General features: G+C 33.7%; 1 protein-coding gene and 1 pseudogene across 1 annotated transcript; one reads left to right on the plus strand and one right to left on the minus strand.

The window, feature by feature from the left end:
• Window positions 3,138–4,951, plus strand: LOC104723703 (annotated as a pseudogene).
• On the minus strand, window positions 6,913–8,122 carry LOC104723704. Its single transcript, XM_010442099.2, has one exon. The coding sequence runs from the start codon at window positions 8,086–8,088 to the stop codon at window positions 7,066–7,068; it is 1,023 nt and encodes a 340-aa protein (XP_010440401.1). The 5' UTR covers window positions 8,089–8,122; the 3' UTR covers window positions 6,913–7,065.

Below are 12,380 nucleotides of genomic sequence, written 5' to 3' on the forward strand. Positions count from 1 at the left end.
TTACAGATTTGAGATTAACCTTAAATCGATAAAACCTAACTCAAAGATTGAAAGAGGAAACGACTGTGACAAACCTTCTCTGTATGACCGGAGATTTGCCCGACAAAGGAGAGGAGGAGACAAAGGCGAGTCGATTTTGATTTTGATTTCGATCGAGATTTGGTTTCGATTTGCCAAAAGCCGGACAACGGAAACGACGGAGACAACGACGGAGACAAGGAAGGAATAGGACGGAACTAGCNTGGAACTAGCTTTTCTCCTTTCGATTTTGGTGTTTCAATTGCCGGAAAACAAAGTTTCGGCGGCGACTATGGCGAGAACGAAGCTGTCGCCGTTTTCGAAAGAAAAACAAACCCTAGACACGATTTCGATGGAATGAGAGAAATGAAAATATTTCCTTCTTATTTTTTTTCCGACCAATCAGAAGAGAGGAAGAATGTTAGAACGGGCTGTGGATCAGTTCTGAACCAAGACCAATATTTTTGATCTAAGTCTACTATTCTATTTTTTTATTATATAATTGGGTTTAGAACAGGAAAAGTGTTTTGCCTGATGGCCTTAACGTGTATTATACTATTAATAGTTAACTATACAAATTCTTCAATGAGCAATATATTAATATCGATATATGTACAGTAGCATGATAATACGTGTCGGTGTCGGTGTCTGTGTATGAAGCTGTCAATCACATGGCATGTTACAATACGTTGACTAGCTTCCTCCATTATGGTTTCATCGATCTATCCAAACCATTACTTCGATGTTTGTTGGCAATTTCTTTTTCTTATTAATTTCCGGCGGCCGGCAACAAACACGGCGCCGTTTGCCGATTCATTTATCGTTCTGACTTTCTAATTCTTGTAACAAGAGTCTAATCGAACACTTTAACTTTCAAGATTTTATTCTATTTGGTATATATTGGTTTTGGTCACTCATATTCTCTTGGTCAAGAATTCGCCGATATGGACTTAACGTATGATATGACACTTTCTCGAGGGAGTAAACTAGAGGTGGAGTTGCTAAAGAATACGACAATGGACTAATCAAATAATGATACTTCGTACCGTTTAGTTGGTCGAAATCAGTAGATTTTATTTTTTTCTTTATTGCATTTGCAGGAGATACTTATATGAGGATACAGAAACATAGGTATGAATGAAACCAAATTCCATTTACGTGTTAGTATCGAGACACATGCATGGACCACATAACCACTTAATTCCTACGTATTAAATGTTTACTAAACTGGATGAGCTGTCAATTTTTTAGAGTTACTACTATTTGGTTTATAAATTATAGATGAAATGTGTGCATATCGAAACTCTCGGATCATGTCGATTTTTTTCTGCGTACAATTGTAGGCTTGTATTATAGCTTCTTCTTATTACTTCTACTTCTACTTCTATTTCCGGTTCTTTCGACAATCCAACTTTTTCAAGAACATATTAAAACCTAGCTAGCAGCTATCTCACTGTTTCAACTTTATTTGATTGACGTAAACATCATTTTCGTATTGTTTATTTATGCTACATTTGGATCTTTAGAGGTGTTAGGTAAAGTGTGTATGTTAAATTTATAAATGGCGGAGGAAGCATTGACGTATGCAGCCCAAGGTCCTAATAGCTATTTGGCCCATTACTATAGTCAGCTAAATCAATCAATTTTTCGTTATGGAGAAATATTTTTATAACCCGCCACTGTTTCCAGTATCACCAAGATTTGATCAGTTCACCAAGAAATGTGGCTTGATTGTTCCACCGTGACTCTCATCTCCACAACAAGCTCCACACAAAAAGAAGACATGAATGACCAAGAGAAAAAGCATGAAGGGAGGACCCTTCACAATCGCTTCTTGCTTAATTGTTCTTGAGGTTATGGATAAGATCACTTCACCAGTTCACATGGTAGAAAAAAACGGACAATACCTTATCTTTGTGACACAATATGAACTTAACTTTTGGAAAGCCCAATAACTTATCAACTAATTTGTATAGTAGTGTAGATTTATATAATGATGGGCTAATCCTGCTTTCATTATGAAGGATCTTGTTAAAAATCCACTTTTAAAATGGAATAGAATGAATCTACGATAGTATAACATGAACATCTCCACATATAATCATGCAAGTTTAAAATTGAATTATAAAGTAGCAGAGAACGTTTGTGGGGAGAATAAATAATTAAAAAAATAAAAATAAATAAGAATAGCAAAAATCCTTCATGTGGGGAAAATGATAAATTGATAGGTTGTTTGTTACATTACAAAATTTACTAGTAAGTAATAACTATTCAAAAAAATATAAACACTATTTTGCTTTAGAATGGCGATTGGCGACTGCTTGAAGTTGTGATATTTAATACATTAGCGTGTTCGATCGACCGATGACTTGACTTTTTTTGCCTTTCAACCTGGAAAAATGGACGGTGTATTTATAAACTAGTTGAGCATGTTTGACATGCTGTTTCACGGGATAACTACCTAGACGTGCAAGTTTTGAGGTAATATATATCTAGAAAATAATATTTTGTATTATTTTGTTGTTATGAAACATGGGATTCAAAACAAAAAAATAATACAAATATTACGATTAGGTTGAACATATACATTTTATTTATATTAGCATGTTCCTTAAACACTTTATTTCTAATTTTTAAGTATCACATGGCTATAATAAATAAATAATAACTTTTTGGATTTTTTTTCCCCAATAGTTTTGGTACTTTTAATGAGGAAGTAGCTCCTTAGTTTAGATGTTTGACAAAGAGGTTCCTTTCATGTATGGGAAATTTTGCTCCTTTTGGTATGATACTTTAGGCAGTTTTACACATGCTTGGGAGAAGAAGAACTTCAATAAGTAAACACAATAGCTATGTTACACTTATATGAAAAGCAAAAAAACTCAATATCTAGAATGAAAAATATGATACGATTTTTTTTTTCTTCTTACTTTTTGCTCCAATAAGAGTGATTATTATTTTCAAGATTAATTGATTAATCATGTTGACCCTTGGAAAAGAAAGAAATAGAAAATTGTTTACCAAAAAAAAAAAAAATAGAAATAGAAAAGAATATTATACGCATTAATTGGATCTCAGCGATCAACTAATAACTAACTCAAGAAAAATATGAAGGCCAAGTCGGTCGGTCCACATCACTATTTACTTTACATCACCACCTTACACAATTTTACCAAATCCTCAACCAAATTAAACAGAGTCCAATAGAACGATCTTTCGTTTTCTTTATTTGGTGTTTTTCAAAATTAAACGGAGAAGAAGACAGACACAGGATTCATTCATGGCTTGTCTTAGGAACAAACTCTGTCTTGTTGCAGCTTTACTTCTCATCTACCAGAAGACAGCCACTTGCGATTTCCTATCTCCTCTTCTCGCTCCTATGTTCGGTTTGTTTCTCTTTCCCTCTTCCTCACTTTTCTTTTTTCCTGGGTTTTTTTTCCTTTTTTGGCTCAAATTTGGATATTGGTGGAATCATTTAATCCAAATCTAGATTACGTAATTTTATTAATTTTTTTTTTAGTTAAGTTCCTCTAATTTTAGTTTAGGCATGTAAGTGTGATTCTGTTCAGATTAGGGTTTAACTCCCGCCGGGATTTGAATTAGACAGACATTTTTTTTGTGTGACAGAAGTAAAGTATCTTTATAAGTTGGGTTATGAGTAGTAACTAAAAAGTGATCTTCTTTGAAGGGTCATTCTCAAATTTCGAATTTAATACATTGTGACTTATTTTAAAGTTGGTTGATGTAATTATTGTGAACAAAAAAAAAGAACAGATAATATATGCAATGAAGTGGAATGTGGGAAAGGGAAATGCAAAGCATCTTCGAACACAACTTTTATGTATGAATGTGAATGTGAAGATGGTTGGAAGCAGTTTGATCATAACCTCAAGTTTCTCCCTTGCATCGCCCCCAACTGTAAAACCCTCTCTGTCTTGATCACTGGTTTAGTTTGGTTTTGATCATATCGAGAACATAACAAAGTATACATATTCATCATTTTAGGTACCTTTGATCTAACATGCGGTGAAGCTGCTTCTCCAGCACAGCCCAAAACGCCTCCCAAAGACAACAACACTTCATTTTTCGACGGTAACAATGAATATCTACTTCTCTAGTCTCATTCTTTTTTTAGGCCTGTAAAACCCTTCGGGCCAAGGATTAGATTAGGTGGATATTACTCCTTCCCCATTATAGAGACTCGAACCTGAGACCTTGAGGCACGTCCTTTAGAAGGTCCTCCTAAGAAAAAACTAGTAGGGAACAAACGTTGGGTCTCTAAACTCATTTGCTTCCTCGATGTGTATAGCTTGTCATTGGGTGGATTGTGGAGGAGGGTCATGCAACAAGACAACTGCGTTTGCATAGAGCTGCGATTGCCGTGATGGTTACCAAAATCTCATGAACATCACAACATTTCCTTGCTTCAAGAATTGTAAGAAGAACAGTTCTATAGTATTATTTTTATTGATTGAAGAAAAAAACAAAGAACTTAATTGGGTTTTTGTGTTTGGAAAGGTGCACTTGGAATGGACTGTTTGAATCTTGATATCCCTTTGTCAAACTCATCATCGTCTTCTCCACCTGCTTTGCCTGATAGCAGCAAGAATCAAGGTTTGTAACTCTTGAAAACGCTTGGGTCAATCTTTTTTGATTAAGATCTCTTAAGTATTAAAGAAGTTGAACCTTGTTTTAATTGCAGCAGCAGGATTGAATCTAAGAGGATCATCCTTGTGGTGGATAACTTTTCTGCTTTGTGTCTCTCTAGCACCATGGAGGCTTCTCTACGTTTGATCTCTATTACTTTTAGGTTTCAAATTTTGTGTACAAATCCTTTACTATAGATGTTGCTCATGGGTATTGTACTATTATTATATTTGATAGTTATAAAATCAACGTTTTGAGAAATTTTAAAGTTCAAGATTTAAAAGTATTTTGGAACTCTAAAACCAAAGATATCTTTGTCTATGTTAGTCAACTAGTGAATTTTGGTAATTTTTGTCTTTTCCACATTAATTATATTGTCACTCTCATGATTGCAAGTTGCACCCATCCCATTTGTCTTCAATCCTTTTATTATGGTTGTATCGATTGTTGTTTCTTTCTCCACCGGAAGTGTGCTGAACTTCCTAGAAGGAAATGGCATGTGCTACGCAATGAACGACTTACTTTAATCACAAGCACGACCAATTTCTTTGGGTGTCGTGCTTGTAATAAACCATCTAATGGTTTCAAATATCAGTATGGGGAGAAGATGTTAGATGCTCATTGCGGTTCAATTTCTGAGCCATTTTTTCATCCAAGTCATCCTAATCATCCTCTATATCACACTGGAGCAAAAGAAAGGATACAATGCAATGCTTGCAACAAGTTGACATACCCTGCGCTCTCTTGGATTGAAAAGGGTTGTGGATTTTCATTGGGCTTTGACTGCGCCACTTTACCACAAGTTGTAAAGCATAGAGTTGACAGTCATCATCTCTCACTCTGCTATCGCGACAAGGCAAGTGGGAAATGTTGGTGTGACATTTGTGAAAAAGAAACCGATCCAAATATATGGTTTTACACTTGTAAAGATCAGCAAGCTAGTTTGCATATAAAGTGTGTGATAGGAGACTTGTCAGGGCTCATGCCAAGAAGCACAATAGCGGTTTCTGGCATACCAAATAGTATGTCACGGCCATTTTGCATAAATTGTAAGTCGCGTTGCATGTACCCTCTCATCTTGAAGAGGCTTGGAACACCAGATACAACACATCATTGCTCTTTTCATTGCATGGTTGCTACCGTACTTGCAATTTTAAATGAATTAGGTCTGGATCAAGATGTCTCTCGATTGGAGTAAAGATAAATCGTTCAAGCGCAAGATCTTTGTTTAGATTTCTTTCACAACTTCATTTTCATTATGAAAATCATTTCCATTATGAAAATCATTTCCATTACGTGCTTTATTCCTTCGATGTATTAGGTGTTTGAGTTTTGAATGTAGTGTTTGGAAAAAATTTCCGACCCTTCGGCGGAGTAAAAATGTGATTAATTATTTTACATTGCCAACACCTTCGACCAATTGAAAGCATATTGCAGCCTCGTTGGTCACTATGCATTGTTATAGTCCTCGACTCCAACCAACAACAGGTTACACAGGTTCACCACTTTTGAAGTCGTGTACAAGCACAATGGTTGCACTTACATATAACAATTAACTGTCAATTGAAATTAGTTCAAAAGTTTTACAGAGGAAAAACTTACACCACCATCAGCCCTCAACCAAGTTACACATGTCATGTGAATTATTAAATGTAACACCTTCCAATTTCCAAGATAAATATACGAGGCATTTCCAGGATCAAAAGGCATAGAAAAAAGCAAGATGATCAGGATATACCACAACAAATATACCTGAAGGAATTGTATTTATCCCTCAGAATTGGTAATGGACGCCTTAAAACAAAAAGGCAACAAACAAAAAAACTTTCATCAATTAGGAAAAAAAACAAAATAAAGGAAAATGCTCAGTGGAAGGAGAAGTCGTTTAATTAAGGAGAGCTCACGGTATAACCCACTGCTCTTCTCACACTCTTCGTGCTTTTCTCTCATCATTGCATCAGCATCAAACCAAAACATAATACCAATTCAACCAAACCAAAATAGGGCAATAAAAGAAAAAGCCTCAGTGTGTGTAACAAATTCAGATCATAAATTCAAAGAGAACCTCACTGAAATCCGCTAAGATAATTGTTTTTTTTATCATCATAAGCTTTTTCATACCCCAAACAAAAACATGAATAAACACATCCAATCCAAACAAAAAGCCTTCAAAAACAAAACTTTATTCAATAATGGATTTAAAAAAAAAAAAAAAAAGACAAGATTTGATATGAAAGGAAGAGGGGCTAATAATAATATTCAGACAGCCAAGGGGTTAATCTTCAACTACTGGGAGAAGAATCCCATATCTGAAACTCTAGTCCATAAAATACACTTTTGTCATCACCATATCATCCTTACACCTTTCCCACACCCATTCAAAAACATCACTAACCTCTTTCAATAAACCCTAAAAACCAAACAACTACAGCAAACAGACAAAGAGAAATGAGAGAAAGATCCTATGAATGTTGTGAGGAAAATGTTTTGATCTCCGATGTTTTGAGTGTAAACAGCGTTTCCTTCTTCGTCTAGCCTGAACACCATTATTGCTTCTGTTTTCCTTCTCGGAACACCTTCGACGATCTCTGCGGTCTTCCTGTACAACTTAACCATCAAAGTTTCACTGGTGGTTACCGACTCCACCAAATGTTCCCTTGTGTTACACGAATCCAAAAGCTCTCGTTTTGTCTCGGACATCTTGGGAAGGTTTTGAAACCGCAAGCTCTGCAACTTTGGGTTGTTGCTAGGGTTGTGGAGATCCCATGATCCGATGAGGTGGCCTCCAGAGCCGGCTATGCGAAACATGTCATCTTTCTTAGAATACATGACAAGGGAGGAGAAGAAGCAGGGGTCTGTCATTCGGACGTTGACCCACTCGGAGTTGCTTTGAGCCGGTCTGCAAAAGCTGAGCTGAGGACCCAAGAACTTGACAGCCACAACACAGTCCTCTTCTTCAGGGAAAGACGAAGACATGGCGACGTTGGTGATATATTGGGTTTGGCAATAAGGCAGAGTTACAAGAGGAGGCAGCAAAATGCGTTTTGGATCTGTGACACTGTTTATATTTACTTCTCGGAGACTCAACACGCCGTCCTTCAAAGTAGGTAGCCATCCATTGGATGGTCCCATCGTTCCCATTTCCTTATACAAATCTCTACGTAACTTGTTATCCTTCTCATCTTCCTCATCCAACTTTCTAACCAACTCTTCAAAAGAAATGCCTTTGTGAAAACGTAGACCTGACCTCCTAATGATGATTTTTCCGGGAACTTTACATGGATCAGCGCAGATCAAGACAAGAGCATGACAGTGACTTTGCAACATCAACGATGGGAGGGCATTAGAGAGATGAGGAGAGGATCTCACCAACACAGGTCTTCGAAAGCAGAACTTCGAGGGCTGATTGAGAAGCAAAGACATGAATTATGTTCTTAACGGAAAGGAAGAGAATTAAGAAAAGACAAAAAAAAACAGTTGGTGATCTTCTCCTCCTAAAACCCTATCCATTAAGACAGAAGGATATGACTTGGTCACCAAGTCTCCATTAATACAGAAGAATATGACTTGCTCACCAAGTTTCCCATCTTTTTTATATTTTTCTCTTCACCCAAAATTCCCTCTTTTGGATACTACTTGACTAATGGGAAAAAAATCATAAGAAAACCAGTCTGACCAACTCGTGGCTGCTAGTAATAATAACAAACAATCGAATTTTTCGTCTAGGAGAAATAAACGGATGGGGAAGATCCCTCGAGGCTCATCATTGGCAGGAACGAACCAGTAATCATCGCTTCTTTAAAAGTTAAGAAATAAACCTTGTGGCTTTTTATTAGGAAACTGAGACTGCTGCTAATCGAAAGTAGAAACTAACCATTTTGGCAAATCCAATGTTGGCCTCAACGGAAACCCATTCTCGTCAAATCGCTTGTTTAGAAACTTCTCAAAAGGTCATGGATCGTATCTTGTCTCACTCACTCAGTCCGTAAGTCTTTCTCTTCCTTTTTCTCTGTTTTCAGATAAAAACAGAGCATTTGCGGACAAACAAAGCTTGTAAGACGTTAGACAAATTTTATATCTGTTTACTTTCTCTCTTTCATGTTCATTGATTTTTCCCAAATAGGGTCAATCAAAGTTTCGTTTTTTTTAGCAAATTATGTTCATGAATCTTCTTCTTCTCTTATCAAAAAAAAAGTTATGATTTAGAGCTACACACTCGCTTTCTGGGGACCCTAGAAACATAATAACAAGTTCATGGATTTGTCATCATCTCTTCTTCATTCTACTTTTGTCTCATTCTTAAACTTTTGTTTCTTTTCTTTTCTTTTCTTTTTGTTGGCAGCAAGAAGTGTCACCAAGAAAACATACCCACCTTCCACACCCATTAAAACATGACAATCCTCTTGTAGTAAACCCTAAAAATCAATCAACTACAACAAACATACACGAAAAGAGAGAAAGATCCAATGGAAATGAAGAAGACGTAAAGCCATATAAAACACACACACAGAAAACTCATCTCAGAGAATTAAGGTTTCCTTCGGCGGCTGCCGTTTTAACTCTTAGCCCAGTTAGTCTACATGGTCCCTATTACTCGACCCAACATACAACTTCATTATTTTTACACCTAACCTTTTTTGTGTCTCAACAAGATCTGGCAAATGAATGTGTGTTCACTTCATATATGCATTGGTGAATGGTGATTATTTGGTGCTACGTATCGATCACATCGTTGACTAATCCTATTTCCTCAAAACACATCCCCATCACTCAGTTAGGAGTTTTTATATTATAATCAAACAATTTTTTAAAAACAAAAAAATCTTAAAAATCTCCACAATGTTGATAAAACATTAAATAGCAAACGCCAAAATTGAAGAGTTCTTGGTGTTTTGGTTTCACTAAGTTTGAACCCTTTTTATATACTGTATAGTATTATATATATATATATAATAAATATATTGTATCAAAATGTATGGAAAATATCGAAATGCCATACTTTATCCACATTGTTTTAGACCTTCAAAAATATAGTACGGACCTGCATATGTAACAAGAAACTGATGTCATTTAAAAAACACGATTATTTTGTTTTCATTTTATTTTCTTAACTTAAAAGAATAAGCTAACTGTTATTTTATTTTATTTTTCTGTTGGCCCAATCAGTAAGTACAATATGCGTTTGTGTTGGTGAAGAAGACCAAAGAAGGAATCTATATTGGCCTTTTTCCTTTCTTTTCTTCAGTGGCGTTGAACGTCATAATTGTCGTATCATTCATTTGACACTACAGTATTATTTTTAGGTTAGTTAATCAGGTTTATATTAACTATGATAACTATTCTATGTTAATTACGAAAACAAATATGTAAATAATCTATTATTTCTAATAGAACAAATACCATTTTCTTGTTTTGATAAAAGTGTGATATTTAAATATCTCTATGTGTCTATGTCGGTTGTTTTACATTTTGGTATTGCATCTATATTGGAACCAATAGAAGGGAAAAAAAATTGTTGAATTCGCTGCAAAAATTATATCGACATGACGCCGAACGTCTAATAGTGGATTATTTTTTATTATACAAAATTTATCAACTTCAATTAAGTAATTCAAAAGGAAATGTTAATATTCCGTTTATTGATTTGTTAACAGATAATTCAAACAAAAAAGTGTTACCATTCAAACTATACATTTCTTGTAAATTTAGTTCTACATCTTAAATATTGTTTGCTCGTGAATAAGTTTGGTCATATGCACTATGTGGATATGAATGGTATTTCGAAAATGTGATTCCATTATTTTTGACATTGAAAATATTTAGAAAATCAAATTGTAATTAATCTACTTTTTTTCTTTGGGACAAATTTTTAGTTAACGGAATCACATTTTCAAAACATAAAATTGTGAACGAATGGCATATTCTTTATCCCCTATGTTTGATAGAGATGACATACTGATAAAAAGATAATGCAAGGATTCATCTATTTGCGAAAAGATCTGCACGTCTAAAGGAATAGTCAAAACTGAAAACGTTTAAAATCGGGGCTTGGACTCTGGGCATATAAAATAGATAGGAATGCATGGTGTCAAACTTTAATGATGATGCAGATAGAGATTATTGTGGAGTCCCAACACATCCACCCATCCGCATAACCACAAATATATTAAATTTCTCTATCATTCTCTAGTCCCCAATGGCCTCTTGTATTTATTGTCACGTCTATTAAATTCATATCAAACGTTTCTATATATGCGTCACTAAATATATCAATGCGAAGTGTGTATATTACTATATACATATATACTGTTTGGAGCAGTTTTTGCTTAAAAATCAGTTTTGAAAAGTTTTTACATTTAATGTCTTATATTCATGTCCAAACAAGTTTAGTTAATTCTCTCTACTATCTTTATAACCAAACAAAATTAAAATATTTTAAATATCCATATATATAATATTCTATAATTAATATAGCTATTTAAAAGATTTATTCCATATTAAAAAATTATTCTCCAATCATTTTTTTTTATTTTAAAATTTAAATGTAGTGAATCATCATATAATACATAAAGTTGATAAAAATGTATATTTTTCCTGCATATATTGTGATTTGAATTTTTTTAAATGAACATATATTACTTAATTAATATAAAAAGTGTGTGTTCAACATACATATATCGTAAATTTACTGTATATTGTAAATTATAGAATTTTAAGAAATTTATAATTTATAACTGATATATCTAAACTTAATAAAAAATTTAAAAATTATGAATCTTTAAACATATTAAATTTTCAAAATAACACCAACGAGTTATATTACAAGACGTGATATATGATATTACATGATTGAAATGATAATACTAAAAAATAAAATATTATTAATATGATACTTCAATACAGTTTAAATCCTTATTTTACTGTTTTAACAACACCAATATAAAATATGTCGAATCAAACTGATTTAATTAAGATTGTATTAAAAAATAAATCGTTGTGCGGTATACCACGAATTATATACTAAATTACTAAAATTAACAAAAGAGTATATTAGCAAAATTAGTATTAAAATAGTATATTTTTTTTTTAAAAAGTTTGCCCCGCGGTATATTGCGGGTCATAATCTAGTACATATTTGTAGGAATATAGTGTACTACTATAATCTAAGTTATCAGTAAGCTATAAATACTGTATATGTTTCTTTTGAAATTCTGATTAGATATGCTTTATTATGTGAATTTGTTTTTTTTTTATATATTGTAAATATATTTAAATAGAAAAAGAAAGGGAAAAAGATTAGTAAAATGGTAGTGGTCATTAAGAGGGACCATAAGAAATCATGAGCTTCAGCTACATTTCCCATGGATTCCTCGGAACCACCTTTTTGTTCTTCTCTCCATAGATTTTAATTAATACTAGTAAGGTTTAGGAGAGAGAGATATATAGAGGGTCATTAGAGCAAGTCCATTGGAGGTTTGTTATTTTTAGCCTCTTATAATTTTTTAACAATAAATTCTGTACTTTAAACAAATAAAAACCTTTATAAGGTTAATTAAAATTATCCTCTTCCAAGTGGGTTCTTATTGATCAAAAGATTTTATTTTCAAAATAAAAATATTAGAACTTAACATGTTTAAATGTTATGATCCAAATTTAATGTTAAAGATTTGGTGAAAGTGTTTAGATTTCAAAAAACAACAACACATACATGAGAA

This window comes from Camelina sativa, chromosome 11 (assembly GCF_000633955.1).
Source record: "Camelina sativa cultivar DH55 chromosome 11, Cs, whole genome shotgun sequence".
Taxonomy (NCBI): domain Eukaryota; kingdom Viridiplantae; phylum Streptophyta; class Magnoliopsida; order Brassicales; family Brassicaceae; genus Camelina; species Camelina sativa.

Excerpts from the sequence above, each read along its gene's own strand:
- LOC104723704 (XM_010442099.2), bottom strand. The coding sequence starts at position 8,088 with ATGTCTTTGCTTCTCAATCAGCCCTCGAAGTTCTGCTTTCGAAGACCT.